Source organism: Lithobates pipiens, unplaced genomic scaffold, assembly GCF_037356315.1.
Source record: "Lithobates pipiens isolate NorthernLeopardFrog02 unplaced genomic scaffold, aLitPip1_a1.2 Scaffold_19, whole genome shotgun sequence".
Taxonomy (NCBI): domain Eukaryota; kingdom Metazoa; phylum Chordata; class Amphibia; order Anura; family Ranidae; genus Lithobates; species Lithobates pipiens.
The window spans coordinates 361,902,426-361,928,614 of record NW_027507764.1 but is presented as its reverse complement, the minus strand read 5'-3'; the positions used below and the strand labels follow the sequence as shown (position 1 = coordinate 361,928,614).

Sequence of the window (26,189 nt, the reverse complement as noted above, 5' to 3'; positions counted from 1 at the left end):
ATTGCTGTAATACATTTCACCTTCTCAGTCCTCAGATGTGGTGGCTTAATTTGTCTTTTTCTTCCCCTTCTGCTCTTCATGCTCAACTGGTGAAACCCACCATACTTACTGGAGTGACAACGCTCATTTATCACACCATCATTGTAGTAGCAGCAGTGTTGTCAACCTTGGAAAAGCTGGGGAGATCTGTAGTTCAGAGAACAATGTTGGAGTTTTAAAGTGTGTATATATATATATATATATATATATATATATATATATATATATATATATATATATATATATACACACACACACACACACACACACACACACACACACACACACACACACACACACACACACACACACACACACACACACACACACACACACTTACACTTACACTTACACTTTTTTCCCCAGCGGGTGAGGTGCACAGCAGTGCAAGCAATCTGTCCTTCCCAAGGGCCAAGATATAAAAAATGTGATTGCTGCACAAAAATGTTTTTAAAAATTACATCAAACAGCATGGTATACATGGTGACGTTTCGGGCTAACACCTATAACTCCCTTCTTCATGACCACATACATGGAACTGCACCCCCTACAGTGCTCCTAATACACGCAGCAGAATGGGTGCACCACCCTTTGCTCATTCTCAGCCTTCTTTTGCACCGGCTGTCCATGGTTGCTCTAGAGTGTTCACTAAACGTTTGACCAATTGCTTTCTCTCTAGCAAATATAAGGTAGTTGCATATGCCAAGTGTGTTTTCTGTGTCAGGTGGAGCACATGTCCCATCAGTAGCTGTCAGCAGTAGATATGAATCTGTGTCCCGCTGGTTTCTACCCTACTAATCTGAGGATTGCATGTGATAAAGGCACCCTCCCTGCCACTATGTTCTGGGCAGCTGCCCCTCCTGCCCACCCCTGTCTCAGCCTTGCCCTTTTTGATTGGTAAAACTTGAAAGACGAGGTTGAACTGTGTAGGTACCAAACATGTCAAGCCTTAAAATTGTGCACGGCAGTGAACCAATGACAAACGGTGTTACCCAAATTTGTCAATAGGTGATGCTTTTAAAGCCCTTACAGGTCATCCGTTCCCAACCTGGCCTACGAGTAACCCCAGGGGGGTACATGGCAATGCATTTAAAGGTACTTTAAACATTTTTTTTTTTTTTTGTCCGAAAAACTGTGGTATTGGGGAGCCGAGGACTGAAAAGTAATTCCACAGCTGTGTTTTCCAATTGTGTGTGGTTTTTTTCTTTTTCTTTTTCTTTTTTTTTTTTTTTTGTATCTGGCACAATCAGTCCCCAGTGGAGTGATATGACCTCTCCGTCTTGAGATTACTGCCTTTTGCAGTGGGGCATAAAAAGGATGAAGTGATCCTAAGTGAAGCTGCAAACACTTTTTTAATCGGATATGCATTTAAAAAAAAAAAAGTTCTCTTATTTTGGGACAAAGGATAAATGCTGACCTTGGTAGCATTGTAAATGGTTTGTCTCAGCCCTCTAACTTCCACTTTTGCTGCACAATTTGGCCTGTTAAAGGAAGTTGAAATCCGCAGGAAAAGCAAGTAAAAAAACTAGGTCAGTAAAACTACTTTGTTAATAACGACAGACTGCATCATACATGTCATATTTTTGTTTTTAGCCTGTAAGACAAGCTTGTGTGTTTTTTTTTTTTCTTCCCATAAGTGATGGTAACAAAAAAGGGGGGCGCCCAGAACATAGTGGTAGGGAGGGTATCTCTAATCTGAGGATTGCATGTAATAGGGTAGCGACTATCGGGACACAGATTCATATCTACTACTGACGGCTACTGATGTGACATGTGCTCCACCTGAAAATAGAGGAGGAGATTAATGAGGAGACAAAACATCAGATGAGAGCCTAACTTGGCTCAAATATAGATTGGCTACTTGTGTGTAGTATTGGATGTAGTGCGACAAAATCACACCCCCCCCCCAAATGGAACGATTTGTATATTTCTGCCACATATCCTAGTCAGCATGATTAGGGTTCAAGGAATACCTGTAGACTTTGGTATTTAACACTATTAGGACAATTGTCCGTAAATGGAAGATCCATTCCTTTTCCTTCTGCAGAAGGACTGTATCATAAGCTCCTCTGCGACTTGGCAAAGAACAAAAAAGCCCTTATCTTTAATCCATTAACAGAGGAATTGTGGAACTTTTGAAAATGTTGTGCAATGGGGCCCCATTTCGGTTATCCTTATCCTTGCTTTTTTGAATTTCCCTGATACTACACAGGTGTTCACCGATGCGTAACTGTTGTTTCATCTTACCAACGTGTATTTTTTGGCATTGACATTGTAGAATATACAATACCTTTTCAGTACTACAGTTAATAAATTGTTGGATCGTATAGACTTTTATTATCCTTCGCATCAGTGAAACTTATCTGTGCGTTCATCGTGTTGACAAATGTGGCAGCGGCTGCATGGACATGTACCCTTAGAATGAGGCATGTTCATCGCTGTTGGATGTATTACAAGAGAATTCTGAATGTACAAGGTTATCTTTGAGGTTCTCGGCTCTCCTAGAGACTAGCAATGGTTGTGGGCCCACAATACTGCTAAGGTCAGGAGATCTTGTCAAGATTGACCAATGCTTGTCCAAAATTGACCTAACCTTCTCCCATTGGGCACCATAGCGGGTAATGATTCTCACTGGGCAGGATTGGGGCATGACAGATTTGGCATGCAAATTGGGAACAAGAAGGTCCCCTCATTTGGTTGCCCCTTGTACGCCTGCTGATCGTGACCCATTCAAGTGAATGTGGTTGCTTGTGCGAGTTAAAGCGGGTGATGAGGCGGTGATACAATGCATCCTTACTGCCTGTCAAATGCTCTCTGATGAGCAATCCAAACATGGATGGCTGTTCAGAGAGCATTGCACATGTGAAGTCATTATGGTGACACAATGATGTTTTGTGCTGTACAGGAACACTAACTGATGTGGCATTTATCAGGGATAGTGTAACTGGTATGGCAGAGATCAGGCACAACATGATTGTGCGATGGTGGTCAGGGACACTGATAATAGTATATGTAAAAAAAATAAAAATAATAATAATAAAAAAAAATGCACACAGCAATTTGTGTGTCACCAACATAAGGGAAATACAAAAGGGTCAACTTCCCTAAACTTTGAACCTTGCTAGAAGATGTAAATTGGGATAAAATCTTAGGAACAAAGGAGGAGAGATGGGTTCGCTTTAAAGCATATTAAATAAGGGCTTTAGCCAGTGCATCCCATTGGGTACTAAATTTAAGAGCGACCAAAAGTCCTGGATGGCTTAACGCCAATGTAAAAATGCATATACAGCAAATGCAAAAGAGAAGGCCTTCAAAAAATACAAGGTTATGGGATCATCCGCATTCAAACTTTATAAAGAATGCAACGAGAAATGTAAGGGTGCAATTAGGGCGGCTAAGATAAAACACGAAATACACATAGCGGAGGAGAGCCAAAAAAAAATCCCAAGAAATTCTTTAACCACTTTCAGACCAGACCATTTTGCTGGCTTAAGACCAGACCACCTTTTGCAATTAGGCACTGCGTCGCTTTAACTGACAATTGAGCGGTTGTGCGACGTGGCTCCCAAACAAAATTGACGTCCTTCCCCCCCCCCCCCCCCCCCCCCCACAAATAGAGCTTTCTTTTGGTGGTATTTGATCACCCCTGCGGTTTTTATTTTTTGCGCTATAAAGAAAAATAAAGCGACAATTTTGAAGAAAAACGCAAATTTTTTTTTGCTATAATAATTAAAAACGTTTCCCTCAGTTTAGCCCGATATGTATTCTACATATTTTTGGTAAAAAAAAAAATCGCAATAAGCGATTGGTTTGCGCAAAATTTATAGTGTTTACAAAATAGGGGATAGTTTTATGGCATTTTTATCAATTTTTGTGACTGTGACATTATGGCGGACTGATTCCCGTGTAAATGACACTAGCAGTGAAGGTGTTTACCAGGGGGTAGCAGTGTAGGGGGTAAAGTGTGTCCTAGGGGCGTGTTCCTGCCTGTGCCATTCTGCTGACGTACATTGTCGTGCGCCGGTCGGGAAGTAAACAGTAAAAAAGGAAGACGGACCATATTGGCCCCATAAAGAATGAAGGACATCTAGTTACAAAGGATAGGGAGATGGCAAAGGTATTGAATTTATTCTTCTCTTCAGTCTTCACAAGGAAATGGAGGGGGCTTCAGTATCCAAAACTGCAGTGTTTATCCTTGTTACACATTACAGGAAGCACCCTCATGGCTAACAGAGGACAGAGTTAGACTTGGGAAACTTAGTAGTAGTCCTAGTAGGCTCAGCAATGGCATTCAATGCCAAGCTGCTGCTAACAAATCAAACAGAATATTGGCATCTCCCACTCTACAAGACTCTGGTCTGGCTGCACCTGGAGTATGCTGTCCAGTTCTAGGCACCAGTCCTCAGGAAGGATGTACTGGAAATGGAGCAAGTAAAAAAAGAAAAGGCAACAAAGCTAATAAAGCGTCTGGAGGATCTTGGTTATGAGGAAGGTTGTGAGCACTGAACTTATTCTCTCTGGAGAAGACTCTTGAGAGGGGATATGATTTCAATTTACAAATGCCATACTGGTGACCCCACAATAGGGATAAAACTTTTTTGTGGGGAATTTAACAAGACGCGTGGCCACTCATTAAAATTAGAACTACATAGAGGGTTCTTTATTGTAAGAGCAACAAGGATGTGGACTTCTCTTCCACAGGCGGTGGTCTCAGCGGGGAGCATCGATGGTTTCAAAAAACTACTAGATAAGCACCTGAACGACCGCAACATACAGGAATATACAATGTATTACTGACATCACAAACATAGGTTGGACCTGTGTCCTTTTTTTTTTTTTCCCCCCAACCTCGCCTACTAGAACTATGTAGGACTGGTGGATGAATGAAAGGTCTGCCTCCTCCATTCATAGACCACTATCCGTTGCAAGAAGTGATAGTACAGCTTTTTTTTTTTTTCAATGGAGCAGAGGAGTGGCAAGTGTTTGTATGTTGACATATCCACTTTGCTCTGCTTTCTGGCTAATTTTATATTGTTTTACAAATAAACATTGAGTACTGCATTTTGCAAAAGTTTCCCAGCATTATGAGGTAGTCAAACAGGCATCCCATCATAATGCATGAATAACAAAAATAAAGTATGTTTGATAGTGGCTAAGACTTCTATCCTTTTTGCTACTTACGATTTATAAAATCTTCTTCTGACCGTTGCCATGATTGTGGGCATGTGAAGCCCAATCGCATCCTCTTCTTGGATTAGTGATGGAGAGGTTCATGCTGGGTAACCAGCATAAACCTCTCAAACTCGTGCATGTGCGCGATGCGCCAGCTGGGCTGTTGGGCCCATTGTTTACCAAGTTGCCATAATGGCTGGGACGGAGGATGGTCCCGCCCTGTTATGGCAATCTAGATAGATCCGTCTTAAATCGCGTCATTTCCAGTCAGGGAATAATGCAATTTTTTTATACACACTCCTGCCCACTGACTCCTGGGAAATGAAACTGACTCCCATTTCCCAGAAGCACAGGTGAAGGAGGAAGTGATTCTGAGCTCCCTGAACCCGGAAGTGGCAGATTAGTAGCCACCACATAGCAACAGGGCATTTCTGGTGAGGTGTAAAAAATTTTTTCAATCCAAATGTTTTTTATTACTAGTAAAGGACTGTGAAAATTTAAAAAAAAAAAGTTTTTCGAGGGGCATCTCCGCTTTAAAGACGTGTTGTGTGTGTTTTTTTTTTTTTCCCTACAGGAGTTTGCAGGATCAAAAATTCAGTAAAAAGCCACGTTTTTGCATGCGTATTAATGCGTGTTCCTTCTTCAGCAGTTAATACTTTGTATTGAACATAATTCTGGCCATTGGAATGTATTACTTCCTGACTACATAATGTTCATGTGCAATAAATCCACTTTACCTGACTAAATTATTTTTTTAAGTTGGTGCATAGTAAAGAAAATATCTACAAAGCCTAATCCTAGGTTTCCTTTATAAAGGAAAAAAACATGAGATCTACAGTTTTAAACGGTTATACTAGACATTTGGGAAGGTGTCTGAAACACTAGCTTTCATTGTTCTTTATGTAGTATTGTTATTTTGAGTTTCATATTTGAACTATTGTTTATTTAATTTATCTTTTACTTCAAATTTCTTGACAAGAATTCAAGTCGACTTGGAGATTCTCCCTTTTATCCGGGCAAGACAACTTATGGAGGTGCAGCTGCAGCTTGTCAATCCAGGGCCCGCAGCACTCCATATCGGGTAATTGTGGATTTTATGTTTTGCTATTATTGTTGGAGTTGACTTTATATACTTAATGGTGTGTTTATTAAAAAAAAAATTGCAGAGCTATCCATTTATTGAAGCTCTGAATTTGTGCGAATGCGGCACAGTTGAATGTTCTCAAGTTATACTCTGCTTTTTCAATCTGTAAATGCAGAAAAAAAAATCTCATTATGGCCACAAGATGGCGATATAGAAAATCTGCTCCATCTAGTGGCCATAGTGTGTTTTTATTTTTTTTCAAAATTCTGCATTCAACCAGTCAGTGTTCAGGGCCATGTGTTCACAGGAGCAATTACATGTAAATGGGTGCAAATAGCTGGGGGCGGTGTCAGGATTAAATTGCTTTGTTCGACATCCCACTTAAAGCTAATCGCTGGGAACCTGTGGATAATTACAAACTGCACCATTCGCAAGTGTGACTGGAGACTTAAGTCTACAGGTTTAATTGCTTGCATCTTGTTCCTTAGCAGGTGCATTTCCACTGATGCGTTGGTGCGAACGGGGAGATGCTTGTAAAATGATCAGCATCTCTTGTGTGGCCGTTTTAAATTCTGTACTAAGGGCTTGTTTAGCATAGTGGTTGGGTGGTGGTTAAACCACACAGTAGAACTTCCCAACAGCTCCCCCTTTTTGGTGCAAAGGCTGCAGGTGGAGCTGTACACATTCCATGGCTGAATGTGACCAATTTTAGTGTGCTAGCGTGGGCTTCAAGGGGTTACAGCAGGCGATGAGAAGGCAATCTAATACCACCTCACTGCCTGTCAAATGCTCACTGAAGTATGGGTGGTCTGAATGAGGATCGCTCCATCAGAAAGCAATGCTGGCATAAATGAGCCCTAAGGGCCAGTTCACACTTGTGCGATGCGAGAATCCAGCAAATCCACTGCAGGTTCCCGCATCTCACCCGACGTGTATGGCAGTTCACACTGCCATATGCGAACTGCTGGGCAGTGTCATATGTTAACGACACCCCCATTTCAGCTAGCGTATCACACTGCCAACTGAGAGTTTGGACATTTATCGGATTGCATATGTATGAACATATGCGATCTGATTCTGGTCTAAACAGAAAAAAGGGTCTTGTGCGTGTTTGGACCAAATGCGGTGTGAAATCAGCCATACTATATCTGTATGGCTGATATCGCACCGCACAGACATTGCATGTAATCTGAACAGCAGTGCGCTGCGAATTACATGCTGTGTCTGTCATTGAACAAGACATCATCGTTTTCTTAATGATTTAGTGTGACATATCGGGTATTCACCTGTTGTCTGTGTTGGCATGGTGTGTTTTGTGAACATAATTTTACACAACAGCTGAAATTTGCACTAGAACTTGTATGTCTGCAATATTTCAGAATAAGTATGTCTGTCTAATCAAACTCTCATGGACTGCGTTCAGTCTAGCTGATTCACACAGCACAGTAGTTTACAAATTGGTTTATAATGAGTAAAACTTAATAAAAGATTAAATTATACCTGCTTCTAAGCTTGCATTTTTTTGGCTCAGGTCCCATTTTAAAAGCGGAGTTTCTCCCAGAAATGGAACTTCCGCTGATCCGGTCCACACCACCCCCTCCAGTGTCGCATTTGGCACCTTTCAGGGGGGAAACGGATACCTTTCTAATCCAGGTATTTTCTCCCACTTTGGGCAAAAGATTGCCGCAGAACCTGCGATGAACTACAACTACGCCATGTCCACATTTTTATTGTGGTTTACAGTTTTAAGTTGGATGCTTTGCGTTTTGGCGCAGGTATTTTTTTCATTTAAGTTAAAATGCTTGCTTGCCCAGTAAAATCTGCATGTCTATGCACAGATTTTCTTTTGCCTGTAGCTAGTTTTGGAATAACAAAATAAAGTGTATTCAAAAGAGCCTTTTCTATAATTTTTTCATTTTTTTTTATGTAGGTGCCAGTGAAAAAACAAGTTGTGGCAAAACCTGCCCATGTTACATATGGTGTAACAAGTCTAGCTGCCCGCCGCATACTACAATCCTTAGAGAAAATGTCAAGCCCATTGGCGGTGAGTATCCTAATTATTTTTAACTACTTTTTTTTTTTTCTTGGGGAGACTAGAATGTGGTCTTCCCAACAGTTCGATTTTTAATAAATTTGCCCCACAAGGGTCAAGTGGGAATACAGGAAGAAAAGAGCAAGGTAAAATATATAATGGAGGGAGGGAGTAGGATAGAAGTGTCGGGTAATAATGTGGAGTAGACCTAAGGGGAAGGCAAAACCCATAGTTGGTACAGTGCAAGATACAGGCTGAGTATTCATAGACCCTGTGATTTTAGGTTGGTACCTTCAGGTGATTGGACACTGGCACGCTTTTGTGGAAATCGTAACTGCAATTCCCTTTTGCCTTGTGTGAACACCGGCACTTCAATCAGATTCATTCTGTTCTTCCTACAATCAGGACTTATTTTATTTCAGGTACTTGTATATTGATGTCAATTTATGCAGCGCTTTACATTTACTTTGTACAGTCACATCAGTCCCTACCCTCAAAGAGCTTACAATCTTGGATCCCCCAACTCGCATCCATACATACTAGGCCAATTTAGACTGGATCCAAATAACCTACCACCATGTCTTTGGAGTGTGGGAGGAAACTAAGTACCCAGAGTAAATCCACATAGGCACAGGGAGAACATGCAAACGCCAGGCATATAGTTTTAGGCTTTAAACTAGCGACGCTTTTGCTGCTTGGCGGAAGTGCGAACCAAAACACCACTGTGCCGCCCACTGACTTGATCAGAATTTGGCCTTAAAGCGGAACTTGAGTCCCCGTTCCCCCCCAACATTCCATCTATTAAGTCTTCTACCCTTGTTTTAACTTTGGATAGTAAAACATTTTTTTCTGCCTGTAAATGCCTTTAACGTCAATTTGTCAGGGCAATGGTTGGTGTTAACTCTTCAATCATCCCAGCACCATGGTTGATATGGTGTCAGGGTGGTTGAAGTGCATTATTTCTATTACATTGTAAATTGAAATGGTTCAACTCGCCATAATGCTGAATCGGTGGGAGCCCTGAGCGTGGCACTTGCAGCATTGCCTGCCACCAGATACGGATTGTCACTTACCACGTCACCTACAAGTGCCACCAGATGTGGATAATCCTTGCACCAGTGGCAGCACTGGTCCATTTGGCACAGAGGCAGGCCTCAAGTGAGGGCAGGAGAGTGGTAGGGCGGGCGGTGAGAGATGTCATCTCTCTCCATTCCCCGATGCACCTCTGACATTGAGAAGCCTGCGCTGTGAGGGCGGAAGAGCGCTGATGCGGGCGGAGTGTTGTCATCTTTGCATGCCAACCCACCCGTGTCTCTCGCCGTCCGTCTGGCGCTCTCATGCCGCCCATCCATCTGTCTCTCTCATGCTGCCAGCCTGCTGCACCTGCGGTCCAATGGTTGGGGACCCCTGTTCTATAGGGGCAAAACTTCATTTTTACGTGCCCACGCCACCAGGTCAGTGGGTGTTTTTGGCAGTTTGCTTACCTAGTTGCCCTTTTTTCACATGCATTGCTTGGGAACTACCCAAGTCTATAAATACAAAGCCTGTGTGCTGTACTGTCTAAGATGAGAGGAAATGTGACTTGCCTGTAAATTTTATATCTTGGAGTATTGTACAGGACACATTGCTACAGAACTAAGGATTTGAAGAGTGGAGTAGGGGACTATAAGCGAGCTGCTCAGGAAGCATGTCCTCAACAGCTTTGCCAGTCTCCTGTCCACCAGAGGGTTCAAACTTATAACACAGGGTCTATAAATACCCAGCTTGTGTGCTGTAATATACAGCAGTCAAATTTTTTATTTGTTTGAAGGAGACAGGAATTTATGGTGGATTATATGGTTATACTGCCCCTACAGGAGGTTAGTGTACTCCCTATAGGAGTTTAGGATGCTGGAAAGCAAAAAGTTATAAGCTACACCCTTTTGCCTAGTGTACTTTCTCTCTTTTTTTTTAGTGTTCTAGGGGGTCTAATATTTTTACTAGTCTTCTATCCTTTGTGACGTTAATGCTCTGTTCTCCAATGCTGGCATTTTTATACCTCCCATGTCTTTAAGATTCTTTGCTGAGATTCTTGTCTCTACGTAGCAGCTATTTGGTTAGGCGGCTTCTCAGCAATAGCTTTGGAAGCCATACTTGGGCACTATGGGACAAGACATGTGAGGCTAGCCAGGAATGTTCTCCAAGCACTGGATTCTGCATTGTGATGCTTTCCAGACCTGAGTGGATGTATACAGTGCCTTGAAAAAGTATTCATACCCCTTGACATTTTCTACATTTTGTCATCTTACAACCAAAAACGTAAATGTATTGGGATTTTATGTGATCGACTAACACAAAGAGGCACATAATTGTGAAGTGGAAGGAAAATTAGGAAATGTTTTTTATAATTTACAAATATGTGAAGTGTGGCGTCCATTTGTGTTCAACCCCCTTTACTCTGATACCCTTATTTAAATTCTAGGGCGGCAACTAACGGTTATTTTCATAATCGATTAGTTGGCCAATTATTGTTTAGATTAATCGGTTAATAACCTTTAAAAAAAACAAAAGGGAATTTGGCTGCGATTTGCATTTTTTAGATATTTTTTTGGGCAGATTAAAAGACACAAATTGTGTTATTGCATGCTTTTATGCAGCTTCTCCATTGAAGTATATTGAACCAAAAAAACAAAATAGCACCATTTTGCGTAAAAAAAAAAAAAAAAAAGTCTTTTTTCCAAATATGCAGCAGCTGAAAAAATCATGGATGTGAACGTGTCCCATAGGAAACCATGTAAATGAACTGTAGTGTGTTTCTGCAAAAAGCACCAAAAAACAGAGGTGTGACCCAGGCTTGAGATGAAAGAACAAATAATCGCTACTGTAAGGGGTTCATTTTTTACCATGGGACAGTGAAAGTAATATTTACAGTAGTGATTTGCTCTTTTTGTACTATAAAGGGCTAATTTTAGTTGTTGTTTTTTAACCCCATTATGTTAGTGGCCGATTAATCGATTACTAATTTCATAATCTGTCGATTAATCGATTAGTTGTTTCGGCCCTACTAAATTCTAGTGGAACCAATTGCCTTCAGAAGTCACCTAATTAGTAAATGGAGTCCACCAGTATAAACACAGCTGTTCTTTGAAGCCCTCAGAAGTATGTTGGAGAACCTTAGTGAACAAACAGCATCATGAAGGCCAGAGAACACACCAGTCAGGTCAGGGATAAAGTTGTGGTGAAGTTTAAAGCAGGGTTAGGTTATAAAAAAAATTCCCAAGCTTTGAACGTTTCACTGAGCACTGTTCAATCCGTTATCCAAAAATGGAAAGAGTATGGCACAACTACAAACCTACCAAGACCTGGCCGCATACCTAAACTGACAGGCCTGGCAAGGAGAGCATTGGAAGCATCCAAGAGGCCCATGGTAACTCAATGCAATGAGATCCACAGCTCAGGTGGGAGAATCAATCCACAGGACAACTATTAGTTGTGCACTCCACAAATCAGGCCTTTATGGAAGAGTGGCAAGAAGAAAGCTATTGTTGAAAGAAAGCCATAAGAAGTCTTGTTTGCGAGAAGCCATGTGGGGGACACAGCAAACATGTAGAAGAGGGTGCTTTGGTCAGATGAAGTGAATTAGATTTTTGCTTTTAGGCCAAAAAGTTCATCTGTGATGGAAAACTAACACTGCACATCACCCTGAACACACCATCCCCACCATGAAACATGGTGGTGGCAGCATCATGTTGTGGATGCTTTTCTTCAGCAGGGCCAGGGAAGCTGGACAGAGTTGATGGGAAGATGCATAGAGCCAAATACAGGGCAATCTTAGAAACATGCCTTTTAGTTTGCAAAAGACTTGAGACTGGGGCAATGGTTCACCTTCCAATGACCCTAAACACAGCCAGCGCTACAATGGATTAGTTTAGATCAAAGCATATCCATATGTTAGCATGGCCCTGTGAAAGTCCAGACCTAAATCCAATTGACAGTCTGTGGCAAGACTTAAATTGCTATTCAGACGCACTCCATCCCATTTGAAAGAGCTTGAGCTATTTTGCACAAATGTCACTCTGGATGTGCAAAGCTGGTAGAGACATTCCACTTCACAATGCCCTTTTGTTGGTCTATCATCTAAAATCCCAATAAAATGTAAGTTTTGGTTGTAACGTGACAAGGGGTATGAAGAAATTTTCAGGGCACTTTGTAACTAAAGTTCTTTCAAGGTCCAGAGCCAAGGCATCGCTCCAGGTTTGACCCTGTTTCTGAAGACTGTAAGGCAGGGGCAGTAATAACCACCACCATGTTGGGTGTCCTTTTTAAAATTTTTGGCCACCACTGGATTCACACTATGGGTTAAAGTGGATTGTTATCAAACCATTAACCATAAAATGTATTATAAACTAATGGCACGGTATTGGTGCGCACACACACACACACACACACACACACACACACACACACACACACACACACACACACACACACACACACACACACACACACACACACACACTGCAAAACTCTAGAATCGGTGGATCTCTTGGCTGGAGATCGGTGGGTGGAGTCATGTCAGACTCTCTGCCCACCTCTACACTCCTACTCTTTCTGCTGGCTCTGGGAGCTGACTGCACCATGAATATCCTTTAGTCACACTGATCTGATCTCAGATCACTCTTCACGGTGAGTAACATCCAGTCAAAACTCGGGATAGGAACCACATTACTTCAGCATGCCCAATCATGCTGAGGTGTGAAGCAGCCAATCCTTGGGAGAGCTGTAGAAGAGCTATGTGAAGCTGGAATGATAAAACTCTCTGCTCTCTTGCTAGGTAATGAGAAAAATTGGATGTCAGTCACAGCATAGGGGGATGTGGCACACTTATCTGTTTTTTATCTTACTAAGAGGATTGCTCAGCTGGATTAACTTTGTGGCAAGACTGGGCACATAAGACTTGACAGCCTCTACTGTACCAGGTAGAAGTTGTCTTCATTAAAAAAAATAAAAATTCGGGTTTACATCCACTTTAAGGCTTTGATTCAAACCTTGATCTCTTGGCTTAAATTCCTGCCATGCTGTGGTCTTTTCCTGTCTTTCATTCTGGAGGAAGCATCAGCCTGCTGCTGCTCCTGCTCTTAAAGCACTACATAGATCTTTTTCCATGGTCAATTTCCAGTGCCTGCCAACAGTGACTTTAACTTTGTCCACTTGAAACCCTCAACACTTGCTGTTTGTGAGTATTAAGGGCTTGCTTCACTTTGGGCCCAGAGTCATTACTAATTTTAGAATGAAACATATATATTTTTTTTTTTGCTAAGACCTCAGTGCACAGTCTGCTACCAGGGGGCACCTCATCCCATACTCTCCCAGTGACCCTGGGGGAGCTCCTCAAATGAAATGGACACCTGCAATCTAGAACCTGAGATCTCTATCATTAAGTAGAACATCACTCTGTCAATTTTTAATCCTAATGTTGCTAGCATTCGTAATTGGATATAGATTATGCTTATTTCTGTTAATTTTTTTTTTTTTTTGTTCACTCATTTCCTGGTTTCTAGGCCTAGGCAAATGTCGTCATGCATCCCAGATGTCTCCAGGAGATGTTTTCTTGGCTAAGCACACCCTCCTGCCTGCGTACCTGAGCTAAGGGCAGACTGATTCCAGGGAGTAAATGCTACATGAATTATCTGCCCTTACTCAAGATGGCCATGGCCAGAAATGCTAAGTGGCGTTTTTCAAAGCAAAATAAAGCATGGAAACGTGGATGGATACACGAGTTTGCGTTGAATTTTTAAAAATGAATTAAATAGTGTTTTGTGATGCTCAGGTGCAGTGTAGTTCTGTTTTTAAGTCCTTTCCCTCAGGGTCTCCTGCATTTTTAGGCAGGATCAAGGCTGTCCCCTTGTCAATAGGGCACTCCCAGGTTCACTTTGAACTTCCTGTTTGTGTCCAGTTACTAGAACAATCTGCCTGCGTTTGCTCTAAGTGCACCCTGTACTATCTTCGGCAAAGTCTGCCTCTGATCGTCCTGAGCCCACACATCAAGGCAAGCTTGAGGGCCTAGTTTCAACTGTCTATTGAGTCTGATCCCCAACAGTCCTCCTCTGAAGGGGCTGATAATGAGCCACCTTCTGATCACTCAGATTTAAGAGAATTTATGGTAAACCAGACTGATGCAGTGTGCACTGCTCTTGTGGAGGCTCATCTTGCTGTTCTAGGCCTATAATCTTTTTGAGGTTCTGCAGCTGCTAAGACCTTCCTACTTTTACCCTCTAAAGTTTTCTGCTACGGTCTTAAAACATCCTGAAGGGTTCTGGGCCCATCCATGAAATGGTGTCGGTGCTCTTCACTTTTGAGAGGGAGCTTGTAAATTGGTCGGCTCTTCCCACTATAGATGTACCTATTATTATCCTGAATTAATAGGTACACCGCGCCGATTTTAGAGGATGATTTCACCTTTCTGGAATTGTCTGACCGCTAAATTTCCTCACCAGGGAATTTCTTGCAGTGGCTCTCCAACCTATTTTGGCAATGACCTTAATTGCCAAACCATGTCTATATGGATAGACTCCCTAAAAGGGGGACCCATTCATTGCTTATGGCAAGCTCTTGGGTTTTTGCAATTGAAACAAATGTCCGGAGCATTGTGCTTCAGTTATGGCTTGTTGCAAACATCAAAATTAGTCTTGCATGAGACTTAGTGGTTGTAAAGTCATTTTTTATTTGTATCTTAATGTATTCTATGCATATAAGATAAAAAGCCTTCTGTATGCAGCAGCCACTCCTAATACTTACCTGAGGTCCATCTAGATCCAGCGATGTTGCATGAGAGACTCGACTGTCCGGGACTCCCCTCCTCATTGGCTCCCACTGCTGTCAAAGTCAGTAAGCCAACGAGGAGAGAAAGGGGACGGCTCTTTTAATGGACATAGGGAGCTGCTGCTTGGTTCGGGTGCCCACGTTGCAAGCTGCTTACTGTGGGGACACTCAACAGGAGGGAGGGGCCTGGAGCACCGAAGGGGGACTGAAGGAGGAGGATCTGGGCTGTTGTGTGCAAAACCACTAGGCGGAGCAGGTAAGTATGACATGTTTGTTATTTTTAACAAAAAAGAGACTTTAGTATTTAAGTCTATATAGATATTTGGGGCTATTTGGCTGCATGCTTTAGGCACAGATGATTTCTCAAAGAACATTGGACTCTGTTCCCCTTCAAGTGACAACGTTTCCTCTGACCTTCTTTTGACATTCTTATAACCAACATCACTGGTAGCCGGGGGCACACTTTTGTCCCGATGCAGCAGGTTTGTGGAAAGGTTGGAGGAACCTTGCCATTCTCCATATTCTGCTACAGCACATGCTTCTCACTTAGCCTGCAGGGCTTGCATCTAGACATCTTCAAGGTAATCTTTCATCATGAAGGTGAACCTCCATTTCATTTGGGAGGGGCATGTTTGTTAATCCATCTGAGTGCCACTGCTGTATGCCTCTCCAGTGGTTTGGATGCTCAGGTCACCCTTTGTAGCAATCAAACTAAACAACTGAGAATTAACTCTTTTCATCTGTTCCTAATTGGTCTTCTGATGGGACTATTTCCAAGGGAGTATCCAGGGTTTGAATCCCCAGCACTCTTGATTATTTTGGTTCTTTCCTTGACAGGAATTTACCTTCAAGAGGGGTGCCCCATTGTACATGCACTTTTTTTTTTCTTTTTAAGGAGTATATTTGCATACTGTTGATTCCATTGCGGTATTGGCTCCCTATCAGTCATCCTATCTCACTTTTTCAAGGGATCTCCTGACTCACAAGTTTGAAAAGAATTGGCTATAGATTCTTCTTGATTGGGCCTTTACACCTGGAGGCCTTGCTTGGTTATGGCTTCTCCTGGTGGATTTGCTTTACCAGTGGGTGAAGGGGTTCAACTTGGGGCTCTCCTAAAGATGTCTCCTTCCAGTGGACTTTTGACCTTCCTTAACGAACATGTAAATATTTCCTCCTTTTTAGAGTTGTCCTAGGAAACTCCTCCCAGGGTGTCTGGCCTCTAAAAGTTGCATCTAGATGAGCTCTTTAAGTGGGGAAAGGTCCTGAATGTTATATGGTTTAAAGTAGATTGTTTGCCAGTGTCCCAGCCTCCTGTAGGTGGGCGTATACCTGAACTGTAATAGAATGCTTGTATCTCGCCATGAACTGTAATAATTACAGAAAGTATTACAATCTTATTTTGGGAACAACATCTGCTTAACAATTTTTTTTTTCAATTTCTCATTTAAGGATGCGAAGAGAATACCGTCTGTGTCTTCTGTTTCACCATTGGTAAGTAATTTGAGGGTGTTTTTTATTTTTTATTTTTTCCTTGCTATCATAACTGTATTGATATTCGTAACTACTATTGGCATTTTTGTTAAATATGTGGCATACTTCAGCTTGCCACATATTTAAGTGTGGTTGAACTGGATGGACTTATGTCTTTTTTTTTTTTTTTTTTTTTTTTCAACCTAACTATGTAGCTTACTGTGATCACATTAATTCCATAGAGATATAGCAGTTGGGATGTTGAGTTTTCTTTTGCTTAGTTTATGCTTAAGTACAGGTAGTAATTTGTATTTATTTTTTATTTTTTTTTATATATATATATATATATATATATAAACAACTTTGGGATTGTTTTGAAGGCAAAAACTCTATGCACGCAGGATTTTGCTCGTTCCTAGTGATTCACGAGCTAACGTTTAAAGTCTTTACTTTGGTTACCTGCAACTTTACACAATTCATATGGCTTACTTGGATAAAGCAGTTTTCTCTAGTTTTAGTAATGCTTTCAATATTGCAGCTGAATGACAATATCTTTGCTTATGGCTCACTAGTTAAGGAATGTTAGTCTTCTTAAAGCGGTTGTATACTCTTTCCCTGACACTTGTAGGTTTTAAGTTAAAAAAAAATTTCGCTAGAAAAGTACTTGGAACCCCCAAAATTTTTTTTTTTTGTAGAGGCCCTAAAGAATAAAATGGTGGTTGCTGCAATATTTTGTCACTCTATTTGCGCAGAGGTCTTTCAAGTGCAATTTAGAAAAAAACAAAAAAACACTAATGAATTTAAAAATAAAAAACGGATGGGACGTGGCTTGGACATGGCGGAGTAAAGACGTGCATTGCATCGCCACCTGGCACCTCGAACAGCCAGGGGATTCCCACCCACCCCTCAAGGGACGAGGATTACATCAGGACACTACTGAGGGCTCTCCCTACCAAATCGGACTTGGAAGCCATGGTGTTGCGGGTGGACAAGCCACACCACCGAGGCTTCCAACGAGTGAGCGGAGGTCAACGGTCTCAATGTTAGACTAACCAGCGGTGAGGCGGACCTGAGTGCCCTAGAGACTCGTATCACCCAACTGGAGCGGGCACAGTTGCAAAGCAAAGACCAGCTGGTGGCGGTGCAGCTCCACGAGGAAGACCTGGAGAACCGGAGCCGCAGGAATAACCTGGCGTTTCCACACATGGGTTGAGCTCCTCCTTACTGTATATCAATAGTCTGCCAGATTGCACAAGAGGGATCTGCCCCTAATCAGAAGGTTAACTACTTCTGGCAGGGGGCGGGGTTCTGGGGATTAGCGGTGCATAAGCTGGATAACACTAAATTCAAGCACCATACTGTCACTCCGTACAAAAAACTTAGCATGGTGGGACAATTATGTACGGGATCACTAGCTTTTTGAATCCTGCAAAACAATCTTGACCTATTGCAATGATGGCATGATAGTAGGGGGGAAATGCATACTGTATTATGTGTGTGGGGGGGGTACGCCTTGTACTCTCTCCTGGGCGGGCTGGTGCAACGCTCAGTGGTGGTCGTCCAGAGTGAGGGCGGTGGGACACTCGGGTCGCTGTATTGCCTGTCTCGGGGGAGGAGGGTTTGATGTGTCCATGAGCTGCTGGCCCTCCCCCTTTCCCCCCCTCTTGGAATGGGGGGGCAGCGCAGGGGGCGGGTGGGGGATATAGATCTTCCTAGGGATTTCTTGCAGGAGGGTAATACCCCCCACTTTATCAGTATATCCCTCTTCCTAAGGTTTGCGGAGAAGGGATTTCTGAGTGTTTTCTCAGGTTTTATGGAATCAGTGTTGCGGCTTTCAGCGATGCAAGTTTGAGCATCCAGACAGGGCCGCGTTCTGCACAGGCAGTTAATATGGGTCGCAGTGACGACGTGGCCGGGCATGTCAGCCATTTAGAAGTATTTTGAACCTTGTTTCATGTTTACTTTTAATATGCTTGGGTTTAAAAAAAAAACTGTTACTTTTGGTCAGGACAGGGAGCTCCGGGTCCCTGCCAGATACATCCACATCCCCCACATAGGGCTGCACCCATCAGTGGCTCATATTGGGGACTACTGGGGTGCCTTGAGATTTAATCTCCTCACACCTCTGGTGTGCTGAAACTTTCAGTGCTTTCCTTCTCTCCACCTCCTTTCCTCTTTACTTTCCTCCCCTTTCTTACTACCCCCCCCCCCCCCTTTTATTTTATTTTTTAATAGCACCCTGCCCCCACCCCCAGCAGCTTCTGCAATGGCCACAGGTAAACCAGAGCCTCTTTGCTTCGTCTATCAATGTGAAAGGGCTAAATACCCCAGAAAAACGATCAATGGGGCTTTCAAACTTGAAACATATGAAAGCTCATGTGTGCTTCCTGCAGGAGACTCGTTTCTGTGCCGATGGCCCACCAAGACTCTGGGACCGCTTCTTCCCGATTGCCTACCATGGTTGCTCCCCTAACTCAAAGTCAAAGGGGGTGAGTGTACTGATCCACAGCTAAACCCGTGGCTGCTGCGAGATCAGTGGAGGGAGCGGCTCTATTTGTGAAGGGCACCTTGGGCAATTTGTCGGTTACCTTGCTAAACCTGTACCTCCCAATGAATCAGATCGCTTACCTGGAGCCTATCCTGACAAAGCTAGGAGACTTTGCTGAAGGAGCAGTGATCCTGGGAGGAGATATGAACTTTGTCATGGACCTGACCATAGACTCTTCCAGGAGAGGCTCCCAAATCTCTTATGCGGCGCTGAAGCTCCTCAAGAAAAGTTTATACTTTCCATCTAGTAGATGTCTGGAGGGTGTTAAACTCGAACCACAGAGATTATACATTCTACTCACATCCACACGACTCCTACACCAGAACTGATCTTTTCATGATGCCCCGGGTGGTCTCGGCATCGATCAAATCCATCACCTTCTCAGACCATGCTCCGGTTTTCATGGAGATAGATCTGTTACCACCCATTCCCAGGCAGTGGATGTGGAAGCTAAACGAGTCCCTGATCCAGACCCCAGAGGTCATAGAAGAAATGACCAGAGAGACGAGAAACAACTTCTCAGTAAACGTAACCACAGACAGTGCCCCTTTTTATTGTCTGGGAGGCTCGCAAGAGCTACATTAGGGGAGTCTTGATTTAAAATAAGCTCCCGGCTTAAGAAAAAAGTCTGCAAACTATTGATCATCTGGACAAGATCAGATCCCTAGAGGCAACTCATAAAAGATCACTTGCTGTCCAGGCACTAACAGAACTTGCAAAATTGAGGAGCCAGATGCGCTCTCTGGCCTTGGTGCGAGCTAAAGCCATGATTGCTAAATGCAAAACGCACTTTCTAGGAGCACAGCAATAAATGTGGCAAATTTCTAGCGAGGGCCTTGAGAGCCCAGCGGGCTCAAGCATTTATTCCTGAACTCTTTAGTGATAACAATGCAAAGGTCCATGCTACGGAAGAAATTGCGGTACAGTTCCGCAAATACTACATTTCTCTTTACAATCTCCCACACCCAACCTCCTGATAGGGACAAATCCGTAGAACGAAAAGCCATACGAGAATACCTACAAAAATCCAAGTGGCCTCGGTTGACTGAGGAGGTCTTGGCAGCCCTGGAGACCCCTCTCCAGTGAGGAGGTGGCCCTGGCTCGGATGCAACCCGGACCCAGATGGATACTCCCTCCTCTATTACAAGATCTTTGGAGAGCTTCTGATCCTACACTTTAAGGCCTACAACTAGTCCATTCAGATGAAGCGGGGTTCATCCCCACGAGACAACACTACCAAGGCAATGAATGAGATACACACAGGATGCTGAAGATTCCCATGTTGCTACTTTCGACTGACACCGGAAAGGCATTTGACAGGGTGAATTGGCCCTTCCCGTTGGAGGCTCCACCACGTGGGGCTTGGTCAAAGGATGTTGAATTGGGTTCAAACCATTTACTCCCGCCCCTCAGCCCAAGTTAAGGTAATGGCCACCTGTCCAAGCCCTTTAAAATAGCCAAGGGGACAAGACGGGGATTCCCTCTGTCCCCTTTAATTTATATCCTAACCCTGGAACCTTTCCTACCTTCAGTTGGGGACAATCCCGACATAAAAGGCCTCCGCATTGACAACACCCTTTCCCCGAAAATCGCAGTGTTCGCAGATGACCTGCTATTCTTTATAACTAACACCCTGGTATCTGTCCCTAATTTGCTCCGAGAACTGAAGACTTATGGGGCATTATCCTGTTTCAAAATCAATCTCCAGAAATCGGAGGCGCTGAATGTGTCCATGCCAACCCCACTGGCCACCCTACTGCATTCAGACTTCCCACTTAAATGGGCAACGTCACATTAAATATCTGGCCATCTTTCTGCCCAGTAAGACATTCTCCCTTAACTTTCCTCCTTGGCTGTCAGCGATTATAGAGACCTTAATTCTTGGCAGCAGGGACTCTTCATGGTTTGGATGCTGTGGGATTGTTAAAATGAATATTATGCCCTGGATATTGTTCCACCTACAAGCTCTTCCTATCCAGATTCTAGAGTCTTTTCTCAGAGCAGTGAACCGTACTATAACTTCCTATGGGGGCCAGAAAGCTCAGATTGGCCCTGTCTATTCTGCCACTGCCAAAATTAATGGGAGGCATGGCTGCACCGGACGCCAACCTTTATCTTATGGCGTGCCACTTGAAAATTCTGGACTGGTGTCGCCACAGCTCCCTGAAACAGTGGGTACAGCTGGAGGGACTCCTCGCTGGAACCCATCTGGATGCCTTGCGCCCCACAGTGGGAGAAACGTGGCGGATAGCTCAAAAAGCCTTTCGAGACTATTCCCGGGAGCACCCACCCCCCTCGCGAATTAACCACATTGTGGGGAACTTTGCCTTCAGTCCGGGACTAAGCGACCCTAGATTTCGGGAACTAAAGGAGGACGTATCAGTTATTGATAACACCAACCCCGAATTTCAGACCTCTCTATATACTTAAGTTACTTAGGTATATACTTAGGTGGTAACAAGACTTGGGAATCCAGTTCACGGACAGACAGGTATGCCTCTTCATGGGTAAAACATCTGCGTGTGCTTCCTGACCAGGAAGCCGGTTACAAGATACTGGACGAGGTGGTGGCATAAGCCCACAGAGGATCCACAGGATGTTCCCTCAAAGCTCAGAACTATGCTGGAAATGCGGGGAGGAATCGGGATCTCCCCTACACATTTTCTGGTCCTGCCACCTCCTGTGTCCTTTCTGAACTGAGGTTTACCATATAGTCCAGAAATTTTCAGACCGCAAACTACCTTCGACTCCTACGTTCTTCCTCCTGCATCACAATGAGATCCCAAGCAAGATATATAGGAAATCCATTCTGCCTCTTCTGCTCACAGCGGCGAAGAGTTGCATATCGCTGTGCTGAAAGCAGACAGCCGTCATGGCAACATGGCTGAAATCTATGCAATGGAGGATCTGGTGGCCGAGGAAAGGAGCCTCAAGGAGACAGGTTCCCCCGGTATGCGGATTGCAGGACTGGCCGATGGTGATCATGAGGCCTTAAAGACTCTTAAAGATAAATTGTGGGTTGTTCTTTTGTGGAAGGGTACCAACAAATATGTCCAACACTTTTTTTTTTTTTTTTTTTTTAGGAAGCTGCGAGATTCCATTCTCTCCTAATTACTACTTGTCAGTTCCTCCCACCAACAGCACTATTATAAGGGGTTACTCCTGACCCCTCTACTGTGGGTGGGTGGTCATTAGCACAGGCCCCCTGCAGTAAAACAAGAAGTTGCCTCGAGTACATTGCAAAAGGGTCTAACCCTCTCACTCACTGCAGGAGTAGTGACGTCACACGGTCAGCAGAGGTGGTTATCCCCACCTCTGCTGACCGTGCCCCTGCATCCTGGTAATCTGGCTGACACACCCTGTCTCCCTGCATGCCTAGTTATGGCACTTGTCTCTGGCAAGCCCTTCTGGAAAGACTAGCGCTGTCAGTCCAAATTTATTAGCTTTTTGTCTCCTTGAAAGCAGTGTGGTTCAACAGTGGTTGGAGAAGGAGGTGCATGCTGTCCCCACACTAACAGCAGTCATACCACATGGGACAAAGTGGTATATGCACTTTGTATCCCGTGGGACCGGAAGAACTAAAGACAAGTTTTTAAAGCGGTAATAAACCCGCTGAAATTTGTTTCATACCTGCAAGGGAAAAGGCATAATGAGCTAGTATGCACCGCATACTAGCTCATTATGAAATACTTACCTTAGCATGAGGCCCCGAAATCTCGCCCGATACACACCGAGGGAGCTGACATGTTCCCTTGGCCTGTGTTCCGGATATCGTGGCTCCGGTGCTGAGTGGGCGCAGCGGCGATATCGTCACTCCCGCGTATGCCGATTTCTTTCCGGCAGGGTCCGGCGTCTGCCGGGCTTCCAGCCGAGAAACCCCTGTGCGCATGCGCCACTGCAATCAGTGGCTCATTGCTAGGAGAACATCTCCAAAACCATACAGGTTTAGGAGATTTTTTTTTTTTTTTTTTTTTTAACCTACAGGTAAGCCTTATTATAGGCTTGCCTGTAAGTAAAAGTGAAAAAAAAAAAAAGGTTTAGTCTTTTTAAGTGGTTAAATTTCCCTCATTTACAGACTGATTTTTAGTCCTTTGATCTAAAGAACAAAACGGTACAATGTTTATGTTTAGCTCAGGGCTGAGGAATGTTGTGATACTTGGCAGACTGCCTGTTGGCTTCAGCAGAGAATCAGGTAAATGCTTTAAGATCACGAGGGGGGAAAATTGCGATCTCGATTCTTCATGATTAATTGTGCAGCTCTAATGCACACATGACATTTTTCCTGCTGCTTCTAGCGGCGCGTGGTTGTGTATTTTTTTTTCTGCCAAATGCTGCTGCCAGGAGAAAAGGCTTCTAGGAGAGTTTGCAAAACAACCTGTATGCATGAGGTATAACGTGACAAAAGTAACTGGGATCCATCATTCTATATTTAATAACCATTACTTTTTTTTATTCTAATCAGTGGAACATATTAAAGGGGCAGGGTTTCCCTCTCCGCTACAGCGACTGCCACATTTGAATGTAGCTTGTTCATTTGTGGAGATCTGTGAATGAATACACTTCGAGTCCCTTCTGCCACTGCGGCAGATGGGCTTGTAGTTTCATTGGACTGTGAGTGTGCTCGTCGTCCATTCACAAGTCCTTTAACTTTCAAACAGAAAATAGCCCTGCTTTACAGGGATAAGAAATGGAGAGATTGTTCCCTCTGTACAGAGCTCTGTGTTGACCCATCAGAGCTCATTTCATCAGGGCTGTTGGTGTCTCCCCCGCTTTTTTTAGTCTCAAGCTTTTGTATCTCAGATTTTCAAGGCTGCCACCTGGTCCTCCGTTTATATATTGTCCTAAGTCCTATCAGGTGGATATTGAGGTCTCTTCTGGTACTAACATTAGCTGCAAGGTGAGTCAAGCGGTTATCTTGGTCCTTTTCAGGTTCTCTATCGCATGTGTTTTTGTGGGCAATTTTGTTTACTGTTGCCTACCCCTCAGTTTTTCTTGTCACATGTCCTTTGAATTGAAGTTATTGTGTATTGTATGATTTAAGATGCTAGGAATTTTCACTTAACTGTAAATTCTTTATCCTGTAGTACTATATAGGATACAGGCTGCTCCCACCACGGAGTGGGCATAGTTTTATTTGCTAGTGTCTAATCACCTGAAGGTCTTATGAATATAATCCTTGGTCTGTGAAAATCATATATTGTACTCCAAAATAAGGAATTTACATTCAAATAAAAAATTATTTTACTTATGTCTGTGTTGCTGTTGCAAAGTTTACATCACTTCATCTGGTTTAAAGGTTGCCACTGCGATAGTAAGGAAAATCTCTAATGAAGCACCAGACAGCAGGAAAACCTGACCCGTTTTTTCAATGCTTCGCTCTATACAAAAATGAATAAAAATTGGTTAATTTTTGTATAGCTAATTTTATTTTTGGTATTGTTTTAACAGGCAGCAGAGAGAAGTTTCTCGGGAGAAAGTTTGTCAAAAAGAAAGAAGGTATGAGTGCTTTATTGCTTTTTAAGCCCATGGGATGTTGGCCAAATGTTCACACAAATTCAATGCACGGAGAGTTGTCCCTGCCAGGAGAACACAATGATTGCTAGCTTTTCTTTCCATTTTAGCTAATGATGCCAAACACTATTAACATTATTAAAAAAAAAAAAAAAAAAAACACAGCTCTTTTTACTACATTGGTTCCAGTTTTGCTAAGATTTTCAATTTATAGCAGAGGTCCAACCTTAAAAAAAAAAAAAAAAAAAAAAAACGCTCCTTAATACCTTTAAAAAACATTTTTTACTTGCCAGAAATGGCTGTTGCGACTTCCTACTCTGTGGTTCTTGTCCTCCCTTGCGGTGTCTCCTGGGAGATGGGGCACAATGTCTTCTGGGACGCGTGTGTCCGAGTAGACAGGCGTCCCTTCACAAAGCGCCGTAAGGCTTCACTGCCTGTTTCCCTTTGTTGGGATGGCGGTGCCGACACCCGATCCGGTGAACGGATCGGCCTCTGGGGACTGACATTGCGGGCTCGCTGGACAGGTAAGTGCCCTTATTAAAAGTCAGCAGCTACAGTGTTCGTAGTTGCTGACTTAAAAAAAAACTGTCTGCTCAATTCATGCTTAAAACCAGTCTGAAAAGTAGGTTAAAGCGAAGGTCCGGCCTTTTATTTTTTTTTAAACGGCCGGAACTCCACTTTAACCTACTTTTCAGACTGGTTTTAAGTATGACTTGAGCAGATAGTTGGGGGTTTTTTTTTTTTCTTCTCTACTGTGAAACAAACGATTTGTTTGCCACAACTTAAGTTTTTCTTGTACAGTGGGGAAATATTTGATCCCCCTACAGATTTTGTAAATTTTGCCCACTTACAAAGAAATGAAGGGTCTCATTTTTATCATGGGTGTATTTTAAATGATGGAGACAGAATATCAACCAAAAATCCTGCAAAAACACATGATATAAATGTTATAAATTGAGTTTGGTGAGCAAAATAAGTATTTGATTCCCCAAGCAAAACATGACTTAGTACTTGGTGGAGGTAAGGCCTTTCTTGTAGTTGTTTACCAGGTTTGCACACATCTCAGGAGGGATTTTGGTCCACTCTTTAGAGATCTTCTCTAAATCATTACTGTATTTGGGCTGTTGCTTAGCAACTCAGTTGCAGCTCCCTCCCATCAATTTTTTTTATAGGATTAAGGTCTGGAGACTGGCTAGGCCACTCCATGACTTTAATGTGCTGCTTCTTGAGCCTCTCCTTTGTTGCCTTGCTATGTTTTGTGTCCTTGTCATGCTGGAAGACCATCCATGACCCATCTTTAGTGTTCTGGCTGAGGGAAGAAGGTTCTCATCCAGGATTTTACAATACATTGCCCTATCCATTGCCCCATCCATTGGCCCCTCAATGCGGCAAAATCGGTCTATACCTTTAGCAAAGCAACAGTCCCAAAACATCATGTTTCCACCTCCGTTCTTAATCACTTCAGCCCCGGAAAGGATTTACCCCCTTCCTGACCATGCCATTTCCCCCTTGGCAAACATGGCAAGTCCCCC

The 26,189-nt window shown here is 43.2% G+C and overlaps 1 protein-coding gene across 3 annotated transcripts in view; it reads left to right on the top strand.

Annotated features, from left to right (window-relative positions):
* NUP153 (nucleoporin 153) overlaps positions 1–26,189 on the top strand; it is a 143,793-nt gene that overhangs the window by 54,611 nt on the left and 62,993 nt on the right. For all 3 annotated transcript variants that reach the window (XM_077492243.1, XM_077492242.1, XM_077492241.1), the window contains 4 exons: positions 6,191–6,292; positions 8,226–8,339; positions 16,578–16,619; positions 24,595–24,642. In XM_077492243.1, coding sequence (XP_077348369.1) covers positions 6,191–6,292; positions 8,226–8,339; positions 16,578–16,619; positions 24,595–24,642 — 306 coding nt within the window. The remainder of the gene's footprint in view (positions 1–6,190; positions 6,293–8,225; positions 8,340–16,577; positions 16,620–24,594; positions 24,643–26,189) is intronic.